The sequence below is a fragment of the Wyeomyia smithii genome, chromosome 3, assembly GCF_029784165.1.
Source record: "Wyeomyia smithii strain HCP4-BCI-WySm-NY-G18 chromosome 3, ASM2978416v1, whole genome shotgun sequence".
Lineage (NCBI taxonomy): Eukaryota > Metazoa > Arthropoda > Insecta > Diptera > Culicidae > Wyeomyia > Wyeomyia smithii.
Genome location: NC_073696.1, coordinates 69,191,416 through 69,219,098, shown reverse-complemented (window position 1 = coordinate 69,219,098; position 27,683 = coordinate 69,191,416). Strand labels below are relative to the sequence as shown.

General features: G+C 41.2%; 1 protein-coding gene across 2 annotated transcripts in view; it reads left to right on the top strand.

The window, feature by feature from the left end:
- The first annotated feature begins 79 nt into the window (after nt 1-79).
- The window catches only part of LOC129730783 (beta-1,3-glucosyltransferase), a 75,383-nt gene continuing 47,779 nt past the window's right edge, over nt 80-27,683 (top strand). Inside the window, exons 1-2 of one of the 2 annotated variants that reach the window (XM_055690351.1) lie at nt 80-452; nt 981-1,502. In XM_055690351.1, the coding sequence (XP_055546326.1) occupies nt 1,403-1,502 (100 nt within the window). In that variant the 5' untranslated portion in view covers nt 80-452; nt 981-1,402. Of the gene's footprint in view, nt 1,503-27,683 lie in introns of both variants that reach the window. The other variant, XM_055690350.1, reaches the window with a different exon arrangement.

Here is a 27,683-nt window from a genome sequence, read left to right as displayed (position 1 = left end):
TTACAAACGAACCGTCATTTCGTGCTTTCACGAAGGCCCCTGTTGACCGCAACAGCGGGTCATAAGTCGAGCAGCTGATTTTCCACGACAGTCAGTCGATTGACAAGGTTTACGTCGTTCGAACGTGTTTTCCTTCGGGTGGAAAAGTGGAAATTGTGGAAACTCTAGTGTGTGAGCTGGAACGTGACGGATTTCGCTACGCGTGCAGCGCCCTGTCCGCAGGGAAACAGTCTTCCCTTTTTTCGTTTTGCTCTTTCGACCTAACAGGATAATTAATATTTTTATACATAGTGTTCGCGATTGTTATTACCCGTCAGATGGAGAATTAAATATACAAACCCGAGTCGGATTGGCCTTCGTGTTGTGATACACGTTTTTTCGAATGGATTTTTATGTTTGTGAATTGAATATACCCGGTAGTGCAGCCGAACTTGTGCGGTTCTCTGTGGATGGTGGAGTTAAAATATATATTAATTAAAAATAAATGTTTGCGGTGAAACAGTGTAGCCACGGCCAGTGTATTGAGCGGTCAGATTTGCGCGACTACCGGTGCACAATTATTCGCGGTTATTGCGGGCTCCAGTGAACCTTTCGGGAAACAGGGAACGCGGAAAAGTCATTCCCATGCCATGAAACCGCGCGGCAGTGCGAATATTGACTTATTTATTATTTATACACACTGTGTGAATCAACCGCATGATTGGGGTGACGGCTGTCTGACGTAAACGTTATTCGCAAACAGTATTAAGAACGCATTGATTTCAGTCAACAATTTCATTCTATGTGCGATCATATTACGGACACGAATGGAATGCTGGTTCCCCTGGGAATTACCACTAACTTTATTGTATGAACCTACGCTGCCAAATGGAAGCGCTATATTTTATCTGAAATATAATAACCCAAAGGATATATTCAAATGTCTAGTATAAATCATTTCAATACATAATATCAGTAAACTTCTCACCGTGTAAAAACAGATGATATAGAAGAACACCCAGTACAGATAAGGATGAAACAAAAAAAAAATGAAACATACTCTCCCCAACTGTAGATAACAAACCGCGCTGACATTATAGTAAGACATTATAAAAACAGTGTTTGTTAGAAGCTCGTCCCGTCGGTCGGCTGCACTATTTATGTGAACGAAATTTTCGTTAACACCAAGTGACCACCAAGTAAACTACTTCACGCGGCTACCGAGGAGTGTTGCACGTGACAATCCACCGTATTATGCACACTCTATCAAGGAAGAAAAGAAGTAGAAATTATTCATGACTCCCCGGTTTGGAACGGTAATTGTCCGAAAGTCGACAGAAAATAACCGATGAAGAAATGTCCGGCTGCCTTGGCCGATTCTTTCGCCACCGGCTGCACTAAAATCAAATGAATCGCTTACTTAATGAAATTAATTATGCATTCGTCAATGTTGATCATCGCTGTCTTGCAGCTAGTGGGTATACATCCCAGTACGGCTTCGGCGGAAACTTCTGCAGTGTTGGGTAAGTTTTTCTCGAGTTAAGACAATTCCCCATTGGGTGAATCTTCACCAACACCCGATATCGAATGAAAGGCGTTTGATATACCTGAGGGCACAAAGTTACGAGTTAGGATAAACATATCACTGGTATTAAACAAAAAGTCTAACACACAATGTTAATAACATGAATAAATACACGTTAAAGTTGGAGCGCCGCGATTTTTGGTTAGGCTTGAAACCTGGATAGCTCAAGTGCCTTAGCTATAGCACATCTTTTACGCGTATAATCGTTCTTTTTTCGATGCTTTGATTGGCAAAAAGCACTGTTATAACAGAACTGTTCAATGTTTAATAGTGTCTGTTATTACTAAATAGTAAATGACTCCACCGGATAACCATTGTGTTATGCTTTTCGCGCAATTTTTGGACATTTTTGTGAATTGGAATAAAAATCTATACGAAATTTTGAATATAAAACCACTAAAAATACATAAAGGTGCAAAAAACAATGAAAGAGAAATTTAGAAATAAATAAAACTATGAGATTATTTATTATTTAGCACGTTATCTCAAAGAAATTTGTGAAAATCAGAAAAACCCCGAAAGAAATAATCTCTCCCTTAAAACAATCTGATGTCACATAAAGTTCTAAGCTGAAAAACGCAATCTCAGAAAGTAAATAATTCCAAATGTTAGGAATATTAGTAATGAAATCAAAGACGCAAAACATATTCTTTCTTCAAGTTCTAAAGTAGATTTCAAACTTTTGAATCACAGAACAGTGTAAGAAAGAAAAAAAATATTCTATAGATCAAAATACAAGAAACCCAAATTAGCTAAAAAATGGCCAAAAACACTATTCAAAATTAGGAAGGAGCCTAAAACAGGCCTAGAATTACTAAAAAACCTAAATTTATCCACCTAGTGGTACAGAAACCTTTGTTATACTAACTATAATTGTATACTTATTAGGCTGCCTATAATCGCATATCAGTCCCATCTTCATTTTCATCAAGTTGAGAAAACAGCACGCAAAGGTATTTTTCGTGTTTAAGTTATTTCAACTGTTGAGCGTGGTTTATTCCCATACTTTCGACATGATATAATGAGATAGACATTTACCATAACTTCTCTATAAGAACGACAAGAATGCACGTGGGACTGGTATGCGATTATAGGCAGTAGGCCAGTAAATCACAAATCGTATAGCAACGTAAATCCAATTTCAATTATGAATAAAATGAATTCAAAAGATAACAGAAACAGTGAACAGTAAATAGTAATAGATAACAAAGATGCTGATTTCATACTAGAACAGCAAATATGTATGTTAGTTCGAGGCAGTTCCAATTTTTTGATTTCCCATAATCCAGGTTTGAATAGCACATTCGCATTACTTTCAGAAATCGCAGGACCTAGAATTATGAATCAGCATCAAGTCTTTTTTACGAATTGAAGCAAGCTTCTACTAATCTCAGATCAGCATTACAAAAAAAAATATAACCATTGACGAAAGTTGTCAATTCAATTCTATCTCAAATGCATAATTTGAAAATGAAGGTTTTCGCGACATTTGAGAGATTTGGATTTTCGGAGTGTAGACGAGAACATTATTCTTTTCGAAGGCCTAGGCTGTATGATAAAATCCGAAATTAAGACTTTATAAAACTTCCTGCGATAACGAGAAATGGAATACCATATTTGCACTTTGTCTTAAACTAGAAACCAATATTTATATCTTATATGAGCGTAGTGCATCATATCATAGAAATAAGTGACTTTCCACCTGCGCACACTAGTAAACGTGTATAGCCATGTAAAGTTGCTTCAGTTTCATCCAAACTACAAATGATCGTATCTCGATGTTCACAATTTTTTAAATTCTTGGTCACGAGTTAAAAGTATATTTAGAACCTAATACTAAACATCAAATAAAAGTTCAACTGAAAAAAATTCCAGCTGTTCAAAACGTAGCATTGCAAACAAAACAGCGATTTTTTTATGTTTTCTGCATCTGCAATATCTGCATCGCTAATTGTGTTACATTTGCACATTGTGGGATCAGGTTTTGCTTCAATGCTCCCCGAAAGCTGTAAAAGCTTCTTATTTTTCGCAAATCTGGGTTCAACGTACAATTGATTATATATTATAAAGAAAGTGTGGACGTAAGGTTCGCAAGCAAGAAAAGAAGTTAAGTAAGCATTGCAATTTGCTCTAAAATTAATTTATTTACACCAGTTAAGACGCATTACGAAAAGTGTAAAAGTTATGCAAAGTTGTCGATGATTGTTGCTTTCCTTTGAGAAACAACTAGCGATACGAAAAAAAGAGGGATAGAGAAGAAGGAAAAGCATGGAGAGAGAGAGAGAGAGAGATAAATTATCCAGAAAGTAATATATCCCATGTCTAAAATATACTGTGGTCACAACTCTACAGTTCAAGCAATCAATAAAAATCGCACTCAGTATGATTTTCATTGAGCTCCGGGGTTTTCATTTGAGCATGCGAACATCAAAATCGGAATATGCGTACTGTAAAAAGGGTGTTTTTTTTTTGTTATTTTTTTTTTTTGTACGATTTTGATATACTGCCTATAATCGCATACCAGTCCCATATGGATTTTCATCGTTTTTGAGTTAAATATCAGATTCTATCTATTTCTTGCTCTACTATCGATCAAGGAAACAAAAAAGTATGTTTTATTTGAAAAAGTCAGAAAAAAATGTGAGGTCAAATTGTCCCATCTTAAAAATAATCGCATGTCAGTCCCACCAATTGTTTTTCCTGAGTATGGCCATATTGTTTTTTTTTCAACCCATATAATACATACTTGGTGGTGATTTTCAAGCTTTTCACTGTTAAAAATCATCAAATAATTAATAAATGCAAGGTCATTTTGAATAAATTCCACACAAAAGTTAATTTTAAGTAGACACTGAAACTGCAACTTTTTTGAAAGTTCGTTCCCGAAAGGATACTGGTTTCGTCAATCAGAGGAATAATAGCCTTGAGCAAAGCTGCTTTCTATAAGGGTAATTTCCTGTGGATTGTTAGAACTCAGAAGAAATCGTTTTTAGTTGCTCAGCTAAAGACAGTTTGTACCTCTTTTCATCGCCATCGTCTCCCTTCAAGTCACTGTTGAGATGAAATTGGAAACTTCCCTTTATCAATACCACTTTTCCAATATGCTAAGGGCACGGGCTAATGCGGAATAATTTTATTAGCACGGATTGCGAAACACTCAAGACGTAAGAAAGGAAACTATTCAGTAGCATATCCAAGACTTCAACCTTATTTTTTTTATTTTTAAACGACGACCTTAAGGCAGGCATGGGGAAACCACAGCAGTCCGAAGCGCATGTGGCCCATCTGCTAACAAAAATTCAATAATTCAAAATCTAAGCCACTAATCGAAAATCCACCTGGTAGCATTCTGGGGGAGAACAGTAGCTTTCGTTTGCGTATAAGATCATCAAAATCGGAGATTGCGTTCTGTAAGAAAGGTGCGTTAGTTTTTTGCGGCACATACATACAGACAACATACATACACACACACACACACACACACACACACACACACACACACACATACACACACACATACACACGAACAGACATTGCTCAATTCGTCGAGCTGAGTCGAATGGTATATACGATTCGGCCCTCCGGATCTTGGATCTATTTTGCGTTTTTGGACCGATTTTATAACCTTTGTTTAGTATAACAAAGGTAAAACGGTAATGATAACCAGACAAGACGAAAAGAAAATGATTCCAAATTCAATACAGAATCACTGAAAGTGGTTGTAAAAGCCAGAAATTGAAAAATTATAATCCCAAAATATACATTAGAATCACTTTGGTAAAGAAAAGAAACGTCTACAGACAAAAGAATACTTAGAATTGTTGTAGAATGCTTTCAGAGGTCTGAAGGACGAAATGACTCCAAATTAGGCTCAAATGAAGTATGAAGTGCTTCTAAGCGTTGGATGAGAAAATCAACTAAAACTGGGCTCACGGCTTCGTCAAGTGGAATGTTTTGTGGGCCATGTTTAGCAGAGATGGTCAGGTTTGGCTTTTTTTTCGTTTGAAACCCGAACCCAACCCGAACCCGAAACTTTTTTTTCGATAAAACCCTAACTCGACCCTAGCCCGAAAATTTTATTTTCATGAAACCCGAACCCGAAACTGTGAAACCCGAATCCGAGATTTTTTTGGGGTCGATTTTTCAAACCGATTTGAGGCTACCCTGAAACTTTGAGTCTCGAATGATATTGAAATGTTAATGAATTTTACAGCTGCGTGAAATCAGACATCATTATTTTATATCTATTTCAAGCAGTTGGTGGATCTGACGATTGGAAAATGTACTAACTGGAGAAAACGTTAATTGGAAATTTACGAAAAATATAGTCCAGCAGGTGGGACTCGAACCCACAACTTCTAATCTCCGGTCAGATGCGTTTCCGTTTACACCACCGCAAGACGTATAAGCCGGCCTCGCTAAATAGCTATTTTTCAATCGTCAGCTCCACATTTACTGCTTGAAATAGAAATGACAATAGCTTGACTTGCATTATAGTCATTAAAAATAAGAAAGATAATTAACCTATAAATATGCTAAATTGATATAGTCGGATTTCGGGTTTTCAAACCCAAACCCGACATTTTCAAACCCGAACCCGACCCGAACCCGAAAAATTGTTGTCTACCAAACCCGAACCCGACCCGAGTCCGACGGTTACGGGTCGGGCTCGGGTTTCGGGTTTTCACGATATTTTACACGATATCATTTCTTATCACATGGTTGTATTTGCAACAGTAGCATGCTGCAGCAATATTCCTAGAAAAACTCAATGGTGAGCCGTTCATCAGATATTCAATCAGTTTGAGGGAATTAATTTTTCTTCAAGCATCGTAGCGCCTCACGGTTTTCAAAAGTGTTTTCCCAGGAAAATTTCCTGCAAATATCATGTATTGATATATTTTTAGGAGTCAACTGGACATCTCTAGAGAAAAAGTTTTAAAAAAGTTGATTCTCCCATATAAAATCGTATGGAGACTTTGAAAATCGGGCGCAAAAATATAGTCCCTTCGATCGATCTAAAGAGTTACATACTTGTTGTAGGACCCATAATAAAACCAAAAAGTGTCTGGGAGCGAAAAAATAACACCATCGCTTTTTCTCATATAACCGTGTCTTAGTCTACATTACATTTGGTACATTCGGTCACCTTGGAATAATGCCAGTTCCATTACACTAGATATAGTAAATAACTCATGCACTTTGAACACTAACGATTTATGGAAACTGCTAACTGCGCAAATTCTTCGATCTTTTCGGTTCTCACACAGCAAATGATAATATGTATCAAACCCTCAACAATCGTTTATACATAGATGCATCTAACACATCTACAAAAATGAGACTTTACTTTTACTACAAACGGCGTTGTAATGGAGTACGTTTTCTTGCAATTAATGGCAATGAAAAGAACGGCTCTGTTTAATATTTCATTAATTTTCTCAATATTTCTAATAAGATGCTTCTGCTTAGTTGGGACTGCCTTAGTGGCCATCCACTAGTAAACTGATTGGTTTGATTGAACTGATTAAGTGCTTTTAAAAGGACTTTAACTCCGGTAATTCGTCCCTTGATTGGTTTGTGCAGAAGCAGGTACTTGTGTAACTAAAAGAGTACATTCCCGGTTTACTTGGTATATAGTTTTGCCGATCGTTTTTTTTTTCTTCATCTATAATTTATTTGACACGGCACAAATACAATTTAATGTTTAACGGCGCCAATTATATCTGGTAGCTTACTTTCTAAAGTACCTTAATAACTAAAAGCAAATTTTTTATCCTCGCTGCCGACTACGAGCTGAAACTAAATCTAACTTAAAGCCAGAATGTTTTGCATTAAAAGCACTGATTTGTTGTTTGATGGTTTTCTATCGCCATAGGTAAGCAGCCTATTGAATATGTTCCGCTGCTGGGCCAAGATATTACGGACTGGCATATTGGGTTGTCTCCCTCGGGACCTGAGAGTATCGTGCGGGTCTAGTTGCTGTTTCCGGATCCGGGGTCTTAACGTGTTCTTGTCCTTTGGTTGGATGTAGGCGGAAGGGAATAAGATTAAACTGGGGCGTGGATGGATTTCAGGAAAACGTATATAAGGGACATGTAGGATAGGCCACGGCTCGCCAAGACATCACGAACAGGAACAGCCGGCTGCCTACTTTCGGCCTGCAGGGAAGCTATTAATTTAGACCTGGCGTCATGGTGTACAGGGCATGACCAAACCACATGCTCTATGTCGTGATAACCTTCACCACAGGCACAGATACCACTTTCCCCGAGCCCAACACGACGGAGATGCGCGTCAAATCTATAGTGATTGGACATAAGCCGGGACATCACGCAAATGAAATCCCGACCTACATCCAACCCCTTGAACCACGGGTTCGTCGACACCTTGGGGATTATGGAATGTAATCACCTTCCCAGTTCCCCTCTGGTCCAAGCATTTTGCCAACTGATGATCGTATTCTGACGTACAAGTGCGAAAAATTCATTAAAGGCAATTGGTCTTTCATAAATATCACCGTTTGTTGCGCCCACCTTAGCCAAAGAGTCCGCTTTCTCATTGCCCGGTATCGAGCAGTGAGAAGGGACCCACGCTAAGGTAATCTGAAACGATTTTCGGATAAAGCACTCAGATGTTCCCGTATTTTACCCAGGAAATACGGAGAGTGCTTAACATCTTTCATCGATCGGAGAGCCTCAATGGAACTGAGACTGTCCGTAAAGATGAAATAATGGTCCTTGGGCATTTTTTCGATAATTCCTAGGGTGTACTGAATTGCAGCTAATTCTGCGACGTAAACAGAAGCAGGATTATCGAGTTTATGGGAGACGGTTAAATTGTTATTGAAAATACCGAAGCCAGTGGACCCATCAAGAAGTGATCCGTCAGTGTAGAACATGTTGTTGCAGTTGATGTTTCGATATTTATTGAAAAAATTTTGGGGATCTGCTGCACGCGTAAAAGATCCGGGATTCCACGAGTTTCTTCTATCATGGATGTATCGAAAAACACAGTAGAATCAGAAGTATTTGATAAGTCGACACGATTTGGAATATACGAAGAAGGGTTAATATTTTAGGACATGTGATTGAAATACAATGTCATAAAACGGGTTTGAGAATTAAGTTCGATTAACCTTTCAAAATTTTCAATCACGGGACGGTTCAAGACCTCACATTTGATAAGAATACGAGAAGACAGGCTCCAGAAGCGTATTTTCAATGGTAGTACTCCCGCTAAGACCTCCAAACTCATCGTATGGGTCGACTGCATGCAACCTAAGGCGATACGCAAACAACGATATTGTATTCGCTCCAGTTTGATCAAATGTGTGTTTGCTGCGGAGCGGAAGCAGAAACACCCGTATTCAATAACAGACAGTATCGTTGTTTGGTAAAGCCTTATAAGGTCTCCTGGATGGGCTCCCCACCATTGTCCGGTTATTGTACGAAGAAAATTCACTCTTTGTTGACATTTTTTCATCAGATACCTCACGTGACAACCCCAGGTGCCTTTAGAGTCGAACCAGACACCAAGATATTTGTGTACCAAAACCTGAGAAATCGTTTTACCCATTAATTGTGTTTGAAGCTGAGCAGGTTTATGCTTCCTAGAAAAAACTACTATCTCAGTTTTCTCCGGAGAGAAATCGATACCTAGCTGTAAAGCCCAAGCAGACAAATTGTCCAAGGTATCTTGCAATGGTCCTTGCAAATCGGCAGCTTTGGCTCCTGTAACAGAGATTACACTGTCGTCTGCAAGTTGTCTTATCGTGCATGAATTTGTCAGACATTCGTCGATGTCATTTACATAAAAGTTGTAAAGAAGGGGGCTTAAACATGAGCCCTGGGGAAGACCCATGTAGCTAATTCGAAAAGTTGCCAAATCGCCGTGCGTAAAATGCATGTGCTTTTCGGACAACAAATTGTGCAAAAAATAGTTTAAAATTGGAGAAAATCCTTGTCGGTGAAGTTTACCCGAAAGAATGTCAATAGAAACGGAATCAAAAGCCCCCTTAATGTCCAAGAACGCAGACGCCATTTGTTCTCTGCGAGCATACGCCAGCTGAATATCTGTTGAAAGCAACGCAAGACAATCATTCGTCCCTTTGGCACGGCGGAAGCCAAATTGAGTATCCGATAGTAGACCATTTGATTCGACCCAATGGTCTAAACGACGGAGTATCATTTTTTCCATCAATTTCCGGATACAGGATAGCATTGCAATTGGCCTATAAGAGTTGTGATCAGAAGCTGGTTTCCCTGGTTTTTGGATGGCGATCACCTTCACTTGCCTCCAATCCTGCGGTACAATGTTTTGCTCCAGGAACTTATTGAACAAGTCCAACAAGCGCCTCTTGGCATTGCCGGGTAGATTCTTCAACAAGTTGAATTTGATTCTATCTAACCCAGGCGCGTTATTGTTACAGGACAGGAGGGCAACTGAAAATTCTGCCATCGTAAAAGGTGATTCTATCGCGTCGTGGCCCGGAGACGCATCGCGAACAATATTTTGCTCAGGAACAGAGTCCGGACATACTTTCCTGGCAAAATCAAATATCCACCTACTTGAAGACTCCTCGCTTTCGTTGACCGTTACGCGATTCCGCATTCTTCGGGCTGTGTTCCAAAGAGTGCTCATCGATGTCTCCCTCGACGTCTCGTTCACGAACCGACGCCAATATCCGCGTTTCTTTGCTTTAGCCAAGCTTTTAAGCTTGGTATCAAGCTCCGAATACCGTATATAGTCGTCGGGTATATCTCCCTTCTGGTAGGCCAAAAACGCCTCGGATCTTTGCGTGTAGACATCGGAGCAAACCTTGGTCCCACCACGGAGTGGGAGGCCGTTCTTTAATCGTTACGCCGGGATATTTCTTCGTTTGGGCTTGCAACGCGGCGTCGAGAATCAAGCCCGCGAGGAGGTTGTATTCTTCAAGTGGTGGATGATGTTGAATTGAATCGACCGCTTTTGAAATCATTTCCTCGTATAACTTCCAATCGACATTCCGTGTGAGGTCATACGGAATGTCAACTGGTCGCATGCGAGTTGACCCGTTATTAATTGAAATAAGAATAGGCAAATGGTCGCTACCGTGAGGATCGAGGATTACCTTCCATGTGCAATCCAACCGTAGCGACGTCGAACATAAGGATAGATCCAAAGCGCTTGGGCGCGCTGGAGGTTTCGGGATACGTGTCATTTCACCGTTGTTTAAAATAGTCATGTCGAAGTCATCGCAAAGGTTATAGATTAAAGAGGAGCTGTTATCATTGTAGGGGGAACCCTAAGCCACACCATGAGAGTTGAAGTCTCCCAAAATCAAACGTGGCGAGGGAAGAAGTTCTATTAAATCAAAGAGCAGCCGTTGCCCAACCTGTGCTCTGGGAGGAATATATATTGAGGCAATACAAAGCTCTTTACCTTGTATTGTCATTTGACATGCGACAACTTCGATGCCTGGAATCGAGGGGAGGTTAATACGATAGAAAGAATAGCACTTTTTAATCCCTAAAAGTACTCCTCCATATGGGGTATCTCGATCAAGGCGAATAATATTAAAATCGTGGAAGTTGAGATCAATATTTGAAGTAAGCCAAGTTTCACAAAGGGAAAATGCATCGTATTTGTTTTTATTTATCAAAACTTTAAACGAATCAATTTTTGGTAAAATACTTCTACAATTCCACTGTAAGACAGAGATAGAATCCTTCATATACGCAGTTGAATTAGGCATCGAAGGATACAATCGCTGCAAGGAGGGGCCATTGGGCAGTCAATTGCTTCAAAAATGATCTAACTGTTGGGAGGAATGCTGTAAGAAAAATTTTAATTGGATCGGGTACATTGATAGTTTCAAAAATCCAGTCCACAATGTCAGAAAATTTCACTAATCCAGAGTTTGTTTCATCAACTGGAAGTGCAAAAGGAACAACTGGGGTTTTAGATGTTCCTGGCAGTGCTGGGAACTCCTTCTGGGACTTTAAATTTGCAAGCCCAGGAGGAGTTTGCTTCGTTTTTTCCGCAGCACTGTTTGGTTTGTTTGTAACTTTCATTTCACTGTGAGAAATCTTAGGACCTTTTCTGGGAAGTTTAGGAGAGGAAATATTTTTCCTCTTTCTAGACTCCCCAGGATTGGCGTAAGATGTTCCCGCTGGTGAATCGTCAGAATCGGTTTCATCAGAGGACAACAGATCAAAAGGGTTTGATGTAATGGGAGAAGTGGTAACGGTCTTCTTCAGCATCTCAGCGTAAGAACGCTTCGAACGCTCTTTGAGAGACCTCTTTATTTTATCCCTGCGCTGCATGTACACCGCACATGTCGAGAGCTCATGCTGACTCTCCCCACAGTGAATGCATTTTTCAGCATTTTTACTGCAGGAATCATCCGCATGATTCTCCCCACACTTGCCACAACGTGCCTTATTGCAGCAGTAGGCGGCGGTGTGGCCTAACTGCTTACAATTCAGGCAGTTCATGACGCGAGGCACATATAATCGCACAGGGAGACGAACCCGGTGGATCGAGACGTGGCTTGGTAGCGCTGACCCGGCGAACGTAACTCGAAACGAGTCTGACGGAGTGTATACTGTTTTGCCACCGATGATCGATGCTGACCGCAATTGCTTGCAGTCGAGCACCTTCACATCGGGACATGTGCTATTCTTGAAGCACCCTTTAGCACTTTGCAAAATACACTCGACGGACAGACTCGAATCGGTTATGACACCGTCGATCTCCACGTCTCGTGCGGGTATGTAAACGCGATACTCGCGTGTGAAGAGCTCAGAGCAGGCTATATCGTTGGCCTCTTTCAGGTTACTGACCACGACACGGAGCTTGTTAGGCCGGACCTTGGAAATTTCGGTCACGCCCTTGTACTCCTTCGTCAGGTCTTTAGAAATCTGCAAGAGGTTCAACTGTTTCGATTTCGGTCCCGCCTTTGGCCGAAAATAGACAGTATAGCTGCCCTGGGCTCCGTCTGGGTAAAGCGTGGGGCGAGGGGGGACTGAAGAATGAACAGGGGAGGGGGTAACAGAAGGGTCAGGGTCAGAGGGGTTCGGGGATGGTGGCGCGGGAGGCGAGGGATCTACATCCATTCCGCTAACTCTAGCGCACTAGCGCCGTCAAGAGCACGTACCTTTTTACTTCTCCCTTCCAGTAAGGTTGGTTGTCCGATCGTTCGAAGTTGCAGCCGTTACAGCCAGCAGCACCAAACAGCCACCAGCAGCGAGCCAGGTGTGAGATCACTCCACACAGCGATACAACTCAACTGTCAACTGATGGCTTCTTCTTTTTCCTCTTTTGTGTCTCGTCCACTGCTGTAGCACAATTCAGCCAACAGCCAAATCGGCTTACGCACCAGCTGGCAGTCACGATGCGAAACAGTTGCACAAAGGCGCGACCTTGAACCCGGATTTATTTCACTCGACCAGGCAAACAATGCCAACACTTGTTCACACGTCTTTTGTTTTATATTCTATCGGAGCGATCACCAAACACGTCCGATACTGATGCGTGTTAGGCACAGAATGCTTTTGCCAATCGTGTTGTAAGGAGAAGCGAGCATTAGATGACCAATCAGATTGATCGTAATCTGTGTTTAAACAAGGCTTAACCATTTTCAATAATACATCCACGAACAAACAGACGTGCCACTCGATGACGGTTTATCGACCAGAAAAATAACGATTATTTTAAAATTTTGTTTAGTAGGCAGTAATGTCACTGATGTCGCTGTGGGCAAGTATGCACACTCATAAGCAAAGGCAAAAACCATCTGTAACACCATCAAAAACAAAAACCGTTTTAACGAAAATTCCGAATTCCAGCAAACTTTTGCATTCCTTTATAGTTCAGAAATAACTATACAGGAATGCATTGAATGCTCTGCTACTATATAAACGTTACTTGAATCATATTTCATGGAAATTCATATAACTACTGATCAGGGCCGGATTTAAACGGTGGGGGGCCGGGGCAAATTAGTTTGTGAGGCCCTCTTTTCTAAAAACATTTAGAGGTAACGTTCTGGAAGGTGACGAGCAAAAAAAACGGTCGCCCCAGGACTAGGGGGGCCCTTTTGAATCAGGAGGCCCGGGGCATTTGCCTTCCCTCAAATCCGGGCGTGTGACTGATTAAAGCTGTTGTTTCCATTCTATTTCAAATGCATTAACAAAAAATAAAGGTTTTTCGTGACATGTACGCTTCTCAGACTCTTTTCAGAGTTCTTTTTGAGGGCCAAGGCTGTATGGCAAAATCCGAAACAAGGACTTTATTAAACATGTAGCAATAACGAGAAGTGGGGAGCAATTCCACAAAAAATGAACAACCAAGTTAATCGACCATTTTTGATTTGGCCGAAACTTTGCATAGATGTTTCTATGTAAAAAAAAGCCATTTAATTTAATTTTCAAAAATTACATTTTATTTTATTAAAAAAAAATTTTTTCTAAAAAAAGGTAAAAGAAAAATTCAAAATTATTTATCGAAAAAAGCTCATATTTTAGGTCTGTTTAGAAAAAGCTGCAAAAGATAACCTAAAAACAGAAATCGACCATGGAGATATTAAGAATAAAAATATGATTTCCTGGAAAAAAATTGTTGATATTTTTTTTTGGAAGGACAATATTGTTATCTACAACTTTGCTGAAGACACTATGCTAATCAAACGAACCGTTTTTACTGCAGAAATATTTTCGATTTCCAATAGAATACTGTATGGGAAATTTAAAATATAGTGTCTTTGACAAAGTTGTAGATAATAATTTTGTCCTTCCTAAAAGAATATGGTACATTCTTGAGAACAAAAATTACAATTATTTCAAAAAATTATAACATTTTTTTCTTGATTTCTCCATAGTCGGAACGGTTTCATTGTTTGGATAATGTTTTGTAGTTTCTATAAAAATCAATCAGATCTTTAGAAAGTGAGCTTTTTTAGATATTTGGTTTTTATTTTTTATTTTCACTTTTTTGAAAATACTACAAGGCACTAGGGAATGTATGAAATGGTGACGTAGGACTAAATGTATATATTATATGCTGCGATAAACTGTTCATAGGCAACACTTCCGTTTATATCTGATAACTAAAACTAAAACTAACGATGCATGAATACATGAAAACTTTACACTAGTAGTAGTTACGAAAATTCGCATAACTCTTATTTTCAAGCATGTATAGTCCTGAAAAGAACCGATTCCATAATCTTCTGTTAGAAATTTGTGCTGAACGCTGATGATCGCACCATCGATAGCATTGAATATTTTGCTTAATCGCGCATAATAAAGTTTGCTCTCCGCTGTGCCCTTCTGTAGCTGTGCCAGCTAAATATTCTGCAGCATACATGTTCCGCAGTACCTGGAAGATGACTCGTATGCAGCTCTCGTTTCTCAATGTCGCGTACCTCTAACAGCTATACTCGCTATTGTGTGACAAACTAGACTGAAGCTGAATTTTCTACACGCAGTCTTTTGTATCGAGTTGAACGTAGATTTTTGCCATTAGGGCGTGGCCACGCAGCTTAGAGAAAGACAAACAAACCAAAACACCTTCGATACTACTGAGTGATTTTCATAAGCATCAAAAGAAAGTTTTTGCTTTTCCGATGCGAAAATCACTCTGGTTCTTAGATTAACTAATTTTCGTTACTAATATTTGACTGATAACGGTGTTCGAGTGGGCACAACCAAACAATTAAACCATAAAATCACTCAATTTAGCAGTGAAATTTCTTCAAATGAGAGTTATATCTTCTTGTGATAAACTATTCATAGGCAACACTACCGTTTATCTTCGGTGCGCCCTGGTCGTTATTGTAAAAATGATTATTAAGAAATAGTTGAACATTTCACACTAGAAGTAGTTGTGAAAATTCTCATAACTCTTATCTTCAAGCATTTATAGTTCTAAAAAGAATCGACTCCATGATCTTCAGCTCGAAATGTGTGCTACAGAACGCTGCTGATCGCACCACCACCAGTAGCATTGAATATTTTGTTGGCCGCGCATAAAATTTGCTCTTGCTCTAGAAAACAAAGACGTAGTCTTACGTCAAAAAAAAATATTTTTTTTTATAGTGTGTATTTTTTCGGAAAAATTAAATTGTTATCTACAACTTTGCCGAAGACGTCACACCGATCAAACAAACCGTTTTTGCCCTAGAAATATTTGTAATCATAACGAAACCTTTCCAAAAATAAGCCGTGTTCCAAAAAAATAAACCAACAGCACAAAATGGTTTCTTTTGCCTATAAAAACGTTTATGTATGCAAACGAGTTTGTGGCCCTAAGAAGGGACGATTGTAATTTGTACTTGGCAGGAGGAATGAAACAATTTACTTGGAGCAACAAACGTACGGCGGTCTGAACTTTGCGAGAAGTAATAGTACGTTTGTTGTAATGCGCCAAATGGGAAGCTCCAGTAGCGATGCCTCCGAAGATAGTTCTCCTTACAACAAGGTTCCTCCTGTTGTGATAGATTTTCTGGCTGCGTTATCGCTTGTCTCCGGTGCCATACGTTTGTTGGCATCTACATAGGGTAACGAACGGCTTAAGCAGTGGCGCCTATTTTAATCAGTCGAAATAAATGGGCCTCAATCTCCTGAATTTTGATCAATATCGACAATTTCAACTATGTATGAGAACGAAAACACTGATTAACTAGCTGTCTTACGAATACATAAAATACCGTTAAACACCGAAAAATCTTTCAAAAAACATCAAATGAATAAAATTGCCACTATTCAGACACTATTTGGGTGATGAAGAAAGTCCCCTGCAAAACAGATGCAAACTGCTTAAAAGGTTCGGGGTGATTGGAATAGTGTCCCTCCATATGAAACTTCAATTGATTGTTGTTAAAGTTTGCTAAATCGGTTTTAGAATCTGGAAACAAGTGCTGACAGAGAAATAGATAGAGATTAGTAGAGTAGCATCCCGAAAAATCGAGAATGGACTGAAGCGACAGAATAGAAGTTTTCAAACGCTTCCTACTTCGTTACCATTGAACGAATTTTAGTCATTGATATCTCGTTGGATGGTAAATAAATAACTCTAGTTTATGAAATCATTTTCACTAACATTTTTTCATAGTAAAGTGATTGAAATTCATAGCAAACTTGATTATAATTCAATCAATCGCGTATCCGCAATGTTGCAATCCGAGCACTTCCCCAGCACAGGCGACACTAGAGCATACAAACGATTTGACTTTATAAACGATTTGTAGTTGCTGTTACCAACGTTTGCTCGAGTGTAAAACGACACGCCTCGAGTGCACAACGACACGCCCGAGTTACATATAAAAGTTAGTAACAATCTAGTCTTCATTGATCATCCAATTATTGTAGTAAAAGAATGCTTCACTGGAAAACGAATCGACCAGTAGCAGGCAGACTTGCGAGTGACACAGCGCAGCAGGCGATATTTCTTGTTTATATGGTTTTTGCTGCACCACACGCATCGACCAGAAAAGCGGAGGGTTCTTTCTGGAGCAGCAGAAAGCGGGTGGTGACAAATATTAGTCGCTTATAAAAGCGCACGCCATCGAATTGAAATACTCATCCTTTCTGGAGCAGCAGAATGCGGATGGTTGCAAATATTGGAATTCGAATTGGTCTCCTAAAGCTTGCCTTCCTGAATATGTTCGATAGAATATTATACCTAGTTAACCGGGACGGAAATGCACTATTTGCGCTCGTCTCTATCATCTCTTCGTAGACTTTCCCTAGATTAAGATATCTCAGTGCAAATTGATACAAACGACAGCTCTGCAACATTTTAACTTCATTCTTGTTCTGGACACGGCAGCAAGTAAAACCGCAAAGCTGCACATAGCTTATGCTGTTTTTCATTATCGTTACCAGAGTGCCGGCTGTAGAGGTAAACGTCATTTAGAGCAGAGAGCTGATCACCATCAAATTAATTAGCCCCAATCGAGTGTATTCCCAAATCTACTGCAAGAAATACATTGATAAAAGACAGGCTACCGTATTCTACGTTAGCTCTGCGGTCATGTCTTATAAACAACTTTTCAACTTTTTCCAAAAGATATTTAAAACCTTAGGACGCAATTACGGATGTATGTTAGCCGATGTCAAAAAAATTATGATTAAACAGGCAAAAATATGCACACATTTTGGAAAAAGTTACGTAAATCTACAAGCTCTACAAAAAGTGACCACAAATATTTAGAAATCAAACAAAAAATCTGCATACGGACTCCAAAAATCTGCATTTCACACACGAATCTGTGAATCTGGTATTCCTGGTTTTTGACGTATTTTAGTTTTTTTTTCTTCACATAACATTTATTTGACACGGCACAAATACAATTTAATGTTTAACGGCGCCAATTATATCTGATGACTTAAAAACTAAAGCAAATTTTTTATCCTCGCTGCCGACTACGAGCTGAAATTAAGTCTAACTTAAAACTAGCATGGGATTTCCAACAGTGTTTTGTTGTTCAATGGTCGACTGATAATCGTCGAATGGCATGTATGGATTCGTTCTGCTGAGCCACGATGTCGTGAGTTGGGACAGAGGCTCGTAGTCCTTGGGTCCTGGTTCTATTGTGCGGGGTCTGGTTGCTGGTTTTGTGCTTAAGGTTCAAACGTGTTCTTGTCGTTTTGTTGGGTGTAGACGGAGGGGAACGGGACTAGACTGGGGCGTGGATGGATTTCAGGAAAACGTATATAAGGGACATGTAGGATAGGTCACGGCTCGCCAAGACATCACGAACAGGAACAGCCGGCTGTCTACCCTCGGCCTGCAGGGAAGCTATTAATTTAGACCTGGCGTCACGGTGTACAGGGCATGACCAAACCACATGCTCTATGTCGTGATAACCTTCACCACAGGCACAGATACCACTTTCCCCGAGCCCAACACGACGGAGGAGCGCGTCAAATCTATAGTGATTGGACATAAGCCGGGACATCACGCAAATGAAATCCCGACCTACATCCAACCCCTTGAACCACGGGTTCGTCGATACTTTGGGGATTATGGAATGTAACCACCTTCCCAATTCCCCTCTGGTCCAAGCATTTTGCCAACTGATGATCGTATTCTGACGTACAAGTGCGAAAAATTCATTAAAGGCAATTGGTCTTTCATAAATATCACCGTTTGTTGCGCCCACCTTAGCCAAAGAGTCCGCTTTCTCATTACCCGGTATCGAGCAGTGAGAAGGGACCCACGCTAAGGTAATCTGAGTAGATTTTTCGGATAAAGCACTCAGATGTTCCCGTATTTTCCCCAGGAAATACGGAGAGTGCTTAACATCTTTCATCGATCGGAGAGCCTCAATGGAACTGAGACTGTCCGTAAAGATGAAATAATGGTCCGTGGGCATTTTTTCGATAATCCCTAGGGTGTACTGAATTGCAGCTAATTCTGCGACGTAAACAGAAGCAGGATTATCGAGCTTATGGGAGACGGTTAAATTGTTATTGAAGATACCGAAGCCAGTGGACCCATCAAGAAGTGATCCGTCAGTGTAGTACATATTGTCGCAGTTGATGTTTCGATATTTATTGAAAAAATTTTAGGGATCTGCTGCACGCGTAAATGATCCGGGATTCCACGAGTTTCTTCTATCATGGATGTATCGAAAAACACAGTAGAATCAGAAGTATTTGATAAGTCGACACGATTTGGAATATTCGAAGAAGGGTTAATATTTTGGGACATGTGATTGAAATACAATGTCATAAAACGGGTTTGAGAATTAAGTTCGATTAACCTTTCAAAATTTTCAATCACGGGACGGTTCAAGACCTCACATTTGATTAGAATACGAGAAGACAGGCTCCAGAAGCGGTTTTTCAATGGTAGTACTCCAGCTAAAACCTCCAAACTCATCGTATGGGTCGACTGCATGCAACCTAAGGCGATACGCAAACAACGATATTGTATTCGCTCCAGTTTGATCAAATGTGTGTTTGCTGCGGAGCGGAAGCAGAAACACCCGTATTCAATAACAGACAATATCGTTGTTTGGTAAAGCCTTATAAGGTCTCCTGGATGGGCTCCCCACCATTGTCCGGTTATTGTACGAAGAAAATTCACTCTTTGTTGACATTTTTTCATCAGATACCTCACGTGACAACCCCAGGTGCCTTTAGAGTCGAACCAGACACCAAGATATTTGTGTACCAAAACCTGAGAAATCGTTTTACCCATTAATTGTGTTTGAAGCTGAGCAGGTTCATGCTTCCTAGAAAAAACTACTATCTCAGTCTTCTCCGGAGAGAATTCGATACCTAGCTGTAAAGCCCAAGCAGACAAATTGTCCAAGGTATCTTGCAATGGTCCTTGCAAATCGGCAGCTTTGGCTCCTGTAACAGAGATTACACTGTCGTCTGCAAGTTGTCTTATCGTGCATGAATTTGCCAGACATTCGTCGATGTCATTTACATAAAAGTTGTAAAGAAGGGGGCTTAAACATGAGCCCTGGGGAAGACCCATGTAGCTAATGCGAAAAGTTGCCAAATCGCCATGCGTAAAATGCATGTGCTTTCCGGACAACAAATTGTGCAAAAAATTGTTCAAAATTGGAGAAAATCCTTGTCGGTGAAGTTTACCCGAAAGAATGTCAATAGAAACGGAATCAAAAGCCCCCTTAATGTCCAAGAACGCAGACGCCATTTGTTCTTTACGAGCATACGCCAGCTGAATATCTGTTGAAAGCAACGCAAGACAATCATTCGTCCCTTTGGCACGGCGGAAGCCAAATTGAGTTTCTGATAGTAGACCATTTGATTCGACCCAGTGGTCTAAACGACGGAGTATCATTTTTTCCATCAATTTCCGGATACAGGATAGCATTGCAATCGGCCTATAAGAGTTGTGATTAGAAGCTGGTTTCCCTGGTTTTTGGATGGCGATCACCTTCACTTGCCTCCAATCCTGCGGTACAATGTTTTGCTCCAGGAACTTATTGAACAAGTTCAACAAGCGCCTCTTGGCATTGCCGGGTAGATTCTTCAACAAGTTGAATTTGATTCTATCTAATCCAGGCGCGTTATTGTTACAGGACAGGAGGGCAACTGAAAGTTCTGCCATCGTAAAAGGTGATTCTATCGCGTCGTGGCCCGGAGACGCATCGCGAACAATATTTTGCTCAGGAACAGAGTCCGGACATACTTTCCTGGCAAAATCAAATATCCACCTACTTGAAGACTCCTCGCTTTCGTTGACCGTTACGCGATTCCGCATTCTTCGGGCTGTGTTCCAAAGAGTGCTCATCGATGTCTCCCTCGACGTCTCGTTCACGAACCGACGCCAATATCCACGTTTCTTTGCTTTAGCCAAGCTTTTAAGCTTGGTATCAAGCTCCGAATACCGTAAATAGTCGCCAGGTATACCTCCCGTCTGGTAGGCCTTAAACGCGTCGGATCTTTGCGTGTAGACATCGGAGCACTCTTGGTCCCACCACGGAGTGGGAGGCCGTTCTTTGATCGTTACGCCGGGATATTTCTTCGTTTGGGCTTGCAACGCGGCGTCGAGAATCAAGCCCGCGAGGAGGTTGTATTCTTCAAGTGGTGAATGATGTTGAATCGACTCGACCGCTTTTGAAATCATTTCCTCGTATAACTTCCAATCGACATTTCGTGTGAGGTCATACGGAATGTCAATTGGTCGCATGCGAGTTGACCCGTTAGTAATTGAAATAAGAATAGGCAGATGGTCGCTACCGTGAGGATCGAGGATTACCTTCCATGTGCAATCCAACCGTAGCGACGTCGAACATAAGGATAGATCCAAAGCGCTTGGGCGCGCTGGAGGTTTCGGGATACGTGTCATTTCACCGTTGTTTAAAATAGTCATGTCGAAGTCATCGCAAAGGTTATAGATTAAAGAGGAGCGGTTATCATTGTATGGGGAACCCCAAGCCACGCCATGAGAGTTGAAGTCTCCCAAAATCAAACGTGGCGAGGGAAGAAGTTCTATTAAATCAAAGAGCAGCCGTTGCCCAACCTGTGCTCTGGGGGGAATATATATTGAGGCAATACAAAGCTCTTTACCTTGTATTGTCATTTGACATGCGACAACTTCGATGCCTGGAATCGAGGGGAGGTTAATACGATAGAAAGAATAGCACTTTTTAATCCCTAAAAGTACTCCTCCATATGGGGTGTCTCGATCAAGGCGAATAATATTAAAATCATGGAAGTTGAGATCAATATTTGAAGTAAGCCAAGTTTCACAAAGGGAAAATGCATCGCATTTGTTTTTATTTATCAAAACTTTAAACGAGTCAATTTTTGGTAAAATACTTCTACAATTCCACTGTAAGACAGAGATAGAATCCTTCATATACGCAGTTGAATTAGGCATCGAAGGATACAATCACTGCAAGGAGAGGCCATTGGGCAGTCAACTGCTTCAAAAATGATCTAACTGTTGGGAGGAATGCTGTAAGAAAAATTTTAATTGGATCGGGTACATTGAAAGTTTCAAAAATCCAGTCCACAATGTCAGAAAATTTCACTAATCCAGAGTTTGTTTCATCAACTGGGAGTGTAAAAGGAGCAACTGGGGTTTTAGATGTTCCTGGCAGTGCTGGGAACTCCTTCTGGGACTTTAAATTTGCCAGCCCAGGAGGAGTTTGCTTCGGTTTTTCCGCAGCACTGTTTGGTTTGTTTGTAACTTTCATTTCACTTTGAGAAATCTTAGGACCTTTTCTGGGAAGTTTAGGAGAGGAAATATTTTTCCTCTTTCTAGACTCCCCAGGATTGGCGTAAGATGTTCCCGCTGGTGAATCGTCAGAATCGGTTTCCTCAGAGGGCAACAGATCGAAGGGGTTCGAAGTAACGGGAGAAGTGGTAACGGTCTTCTTCAGCATGTCAGCGTAGGAACGCTTTGAACGCTCTTTGAGAGACCGTTTTATTTTATCCCTGCGCTGCATGTACACCGCACATGTCGAGAGCTCATGCAGATTTTCTCCGCAGTGAATACACTTTTCAGCGTTAACACTGCAAGAATCTTCCGCATGAGACTCCCCACACTTGCCACAACGTGCCTTATTGCAGCAGTAGGCGGCTGTATGGCCTAACTGCTTGCAATTCAGGCAGTTCATGACGCGGGGCACGTAGAGCCTCACAGGGAGACGAACCCGGTGGATCGAGACGTGGCTTGGTAGTGCAGACCCGGCGAACGTAACTCGAAACGAGTCTGACGGAGTGTATACTGTTTTGCCACCGATGATCGATGCTGACCGCAATTGCTTGCAGTCGAGCACCTTTACTTCGGGACACGTTTTGTTCTTAAAGCACCCTTTGGCACTTTGCAGTATACACTCGACGGACAGACTCGAATCGGTTATGACACCGTCGATCTCCACGTCTCGTGCGGGTATGTAAACGCGATACTCGCGTGTGAAGAGCTCAGAGCAAGCTATATCGTTGGCCTCTTTCAGGTTACCGACCACGACACGGAGCTTGTTAGGCCGGACCTTGGAAATTTCGGTCACGCCCTTGTACTCCTTCGTCAGGTCTTTAGAAATCTGCAAGAGGTTCAACTTTTTCGATTTCGGTCCTGCCTTTGGCCGAAAATAAACAGTATAGCTGCCCTGGGCTCCGTCTGGGTAAAGCCTGGGGCGAGGGGGGACTGAAGAATGAACAGGGGAGGGGGTAACAGAAGGGTCAGGGTCAGAGGGGTTCGGGGATGGTGGCGCGGGAGGCGAGGGATCTACATCCATCGCGCTATGTTTAGCGCACTAGCGCTGACAAGAACACGTACCTTTTTATTTCTCCCTTCCAGTAAGGTTGGTTGTCCGATCGTTCGAAGTAGCAGCCGTTACAGCCAGCAGCACCAATACAGCAGCACCAAACAGCCACCAGCAGCGAGCCAGGTGTGAGATCACTCCACACAGCGATACGACTCGCTGACACTGATGGCTTCTTCTTTTTCCTCGTTTGTGTCTCGTCCACTGCTGTAGCACAATCCAGCCAGCAGCCAAATCGGCTTACGCACCAGCTGGCAGTCACGATGCGAAACAGTTGCACAAAGGAACGACCTTGAACCCGGATTTATTTCACTCGACCAGGCAAACAATGCCAACACTTGTTCACACGTCTTTTGTTTTATACTCTATCGGACCGATCACCAAACACGTCCAGTACTGATGCGTGTTCGGCACAGAATGGTTGACGTATTTTAGTTGTTCTCTCTAAGTTTTCGGCTTGCGATACAAATTTTATGCAGCGATGCAAACCTTTCTTTAAAAATATCTAGAAAAATACATAATAAAAGACCGGAGAAAGTTCGATACAAAAATTTGAAGCTTTCTTAGAAATTGGTTTGATTTGTTGCTCAAGAACGTTGTTGGAATAAGGAATATATACATATATTGCACCGTATTATTGCATGTGAATAAAGAAAGAGAAAATGCTTTGAAATTTTGATTTTTTTAATAATGGTGATTATAGTCGCTAAATATAAAGTCTGGCGTACTCGAAATTTTGGAGATGTGAGTTGAGTTAAATTCATACCTAACAGCCGAAGGACATGCATCCACCAACTACTGAAAAGACCATGCATGTAAGGGGAATGCATTCAATAAATGTGATGACGAAAAGAAAGCTGGAACAACAAAAAACAATGGAAATATCAAGGGGAAACTAAAGGGTTGGCAACGGACACTTTAATTCGTGAGGTGATTCAATCCAAAGATTTCAGTTGTACCACTCAATCGGTTAGGAAGACGACAATGCATTACCTATTTGAGCCGACTGCGTATAAATAAGCAGCGATAAACTCTCATACAGTTAAGGGGTAATATCTAACAAATGCTAAAAAAAACAAGGCTTTTTTCATGATTTTTTTTAAGGATATTGTGGATGTACTTACTTTACTTACTTTTTTGGCTAACGGACCGTTCACCGGTCTAGGGCCGAACGAATTAGAGATGTCCAGCTTCTTCTGTCTTGGGCAGCCGTTCTCCAGTCTCCCCGTACACCAGCAGATCCTGCATCTTCTTCCACCGCGCACATCCACCGCGTGCGAGGCGTACCAGGGAGTCGACGGTTCCTGGTTCTCTACTGAAGATAGTTTTGGCGGCTCTCTCGTCAGGCATCCTGGCTTCGTGTCCAGCCCACTGAAGCCTGCCCCGCTGTATTACCTTCACTATATCAGCATGTTTGTATACCTGGTACAACTCGTGATTCATGCGTCTGCGCCACACTCCACCTTCCAATTTACCGCCAAGTATCGATCGCAGAACTTTACGCTCAAAATCTCCGAGCACTCGTCGATCAGCTTCCTTCAGCGTCCATGCTTCATGTCCGTAAAGGGCCACCGGGAGTATCAGCGTCCTATACTGCGCTAGTTTTGTGCGAGTTTGCAAACTACGGGACCTTAGCTGGTTACGCAGTCCGTAGAAAGCCCTGTTCGCAGCTGCAACTCGTCGTTTCACTTCACGGCTCATATCGTTGTCACATGTCACAAGCGTACCAAGATAAACGAATTCGTCAACCACTTTAAATCGTTCCCCATCTATCTCCACCTCAGCACCAACACCACGGGGACTCCCACGCTCTCTGCCAGCTACCATGTACTTCGTTTTGGCAGAGTTAATGACAAGTCCCAATCTCGCTGCTTCTCTCTTAAAAGGTACGAAAGCCTCCTCCACGGCCTTACGGTTGATACCGATGATATTGACGTGGTCCGCAAAACCAAGAAGCATGTGAGATTTCGTGATGATCGTACGACCCCCTTCCCAGTCAGCATACGACCATAGTTTCCACCGGGGTTGGTTACCCGATCTCCGCTAAGGTTACTCGTATTCCGGTCGGCACCACGTGGAGGTTGGGATAGGAGTTGCTGGACAGAGGTGAATGGCCACATTAGGGTCTCAAGTTACACGTGTCCAGCCATTTGCCAGCCATTGAGGATGTAAGGTATATAAATGATAAATCATTGGATTAAGCAACTCTTGAAGAATAGAAAAAAAAATCATTGCTTTTTTTTACAAAATGGCGGCTGTCCGGCGATTGCCGTGACCCGCTTTTTTTAAGTTCTTCCGCGGCGAGCAGTAGAAGTCGTGCCCAACGCCACCTATAACGAAAACATTTTTTTTTTCATTATCTACATAAGTGTCGCTAGTGAAATACACATGATTATATTTTTAGAATTTTTTCTCCGCATAATGGCAACGGTTTGAAGCAAAAAATCATTTTCGACAAAAAAAAATCGACTTCAATTGTTAATATCTTTTGTTGTTGTTAATCAATCGCTAAAATCGCTACAGTTAAAATTTCAAGTCAATCGGATGTAAACTTTTTAAGTTCTAATGCTCGCCGATTTTGAAAACATGGTTTTGAGAAAAATGCGTTTAAAGTTTCAAAATGCTATGAATCTTAAGAATCGCAATAATAAAGCCCCTTAATATTTTTTTACCTTCAGTCAACTATCCCTGCGCCGTAAAGTTATCATTCCTGGGCTCTATTTTCCTCTTCTTCCTTTTTGTTATCTGATGTAAGGCTGCGCCTAGCCTCTTTCACGATATCAAACTTGCGATGGTCAGCGACTTTGACGCGGTTGGCGTCCGATCTCACGCAAAACTCAAACTTGTCACTCATATTTAAGCAATTTTGAATATAACTCACAGTTAAAACGTATAGAAAAACTCAAACAAAGAACGTACACAACGAGAATGGCTGATCGACCAAACAGAGGGAAATTGTGAGTAAACACGTGCTGTAGAGACGCTATAACGATCGAAACTTGATGCTTGATGATACTTCAAATTTGAATCACTATAACGATCATAGGTAACTTCTGTTAGTTTACAAAGCCTCGAAATAAAAAGAAAAACGAGCGTCGCCAAAATAAACGAAAAATGTTATTTTGAAGCATGAAAGATGTTCGGTAAAAATTAGTTTAAACGAATTTTGAGTATAGATCAGTATTTGGGCGATGTAGATTTTGATTCTAGGATAGTTTTAGCTTGATTTAAGCCAATAAAAAAAATGACAAGAAAAAATTTTTTTTGGTAGATATTACTCCTTAATAGGCTATGGAGTTCATGGTGTCTGTTGTTGTCAATTTATTTCTTCTCAACGGACGATACAAAACATTGCGGTGTATGCGTGATCTAAATTCTTTGATATGGTTACGGTGAATGTTCTTAACCTTATTAACCTTAGAATTTCATGGATGAAGAAAAAAAACCTTAGAATTTCCAAAAACGTTTCTGAAGATCAGAAACCAGAGAAAAAAGAAAAGTTCACTCCCAACCAGGGCTCTACATTTTCGAAACAAAACAATGAAACTGATATACTCGCGCTGTCATTTCGATTCGAACAGTTCCATTTTCACTTGATTCCTTTCGGCTACTGTCAACGAATCGCTTATTTCTCTCTTTCCCTCTTTCTTCTTTCGGATCATTTCAAATGAAACTAATAACTCTTTCAATCGACGGAGAGAGTGACGGAGAGAGTGACGGAGAGAAGTTTGCAAACTACGGGACCTTAGCTGGTTACGCAGTCCGTAGAAAGCCCTGTTCGCAGCTGCAACTCGTCGTTTCACTTCACGGCTCATATCGTTGTCACATGTCACAAGCGTACCAAGATAAACGAATTCGTCAACCACTTCAAATCGTTCCCCATCTATCTCCACCTCAGCACCAACACCACGGGGACTCCCACGCTCTCTGCCAGCTACCATGTACTTCGTTTTGGCAGAGTTAATGACAAGTCCCAATCTCGCTGCTTCTCTCTTAAAAGGTACGAAAGCCTCCTTGACACGGCCTTACGGTTGATACCGATGATATCGACGTCGTCCGCAAAACCAAGAAGCATGTGAGATTTCGTGACGATCGTACCGTTTCTTTCGACGTTTGCTCTTCGTACTGCACCCTCAAGAGCGATGTTGAACAGTAGGTTGGAGAGCGCATCCCCCTGCTTCAGTCCATCCAACGTTACGAACGCGGCTGATGTCTCGCCAGCTATCCGCACGCACGATTTGGATCCCTCCAGTGTCATACGACTCTGCTTTATTAGTTTCGTAGGGAAACCGTGTTCCAGCATGATCTGCCACAGCTCATTTCTTTTCACTGAGTCGTATGCCACCCTGAAGTCCACAAACAGATGGTGAGTCGATAAGT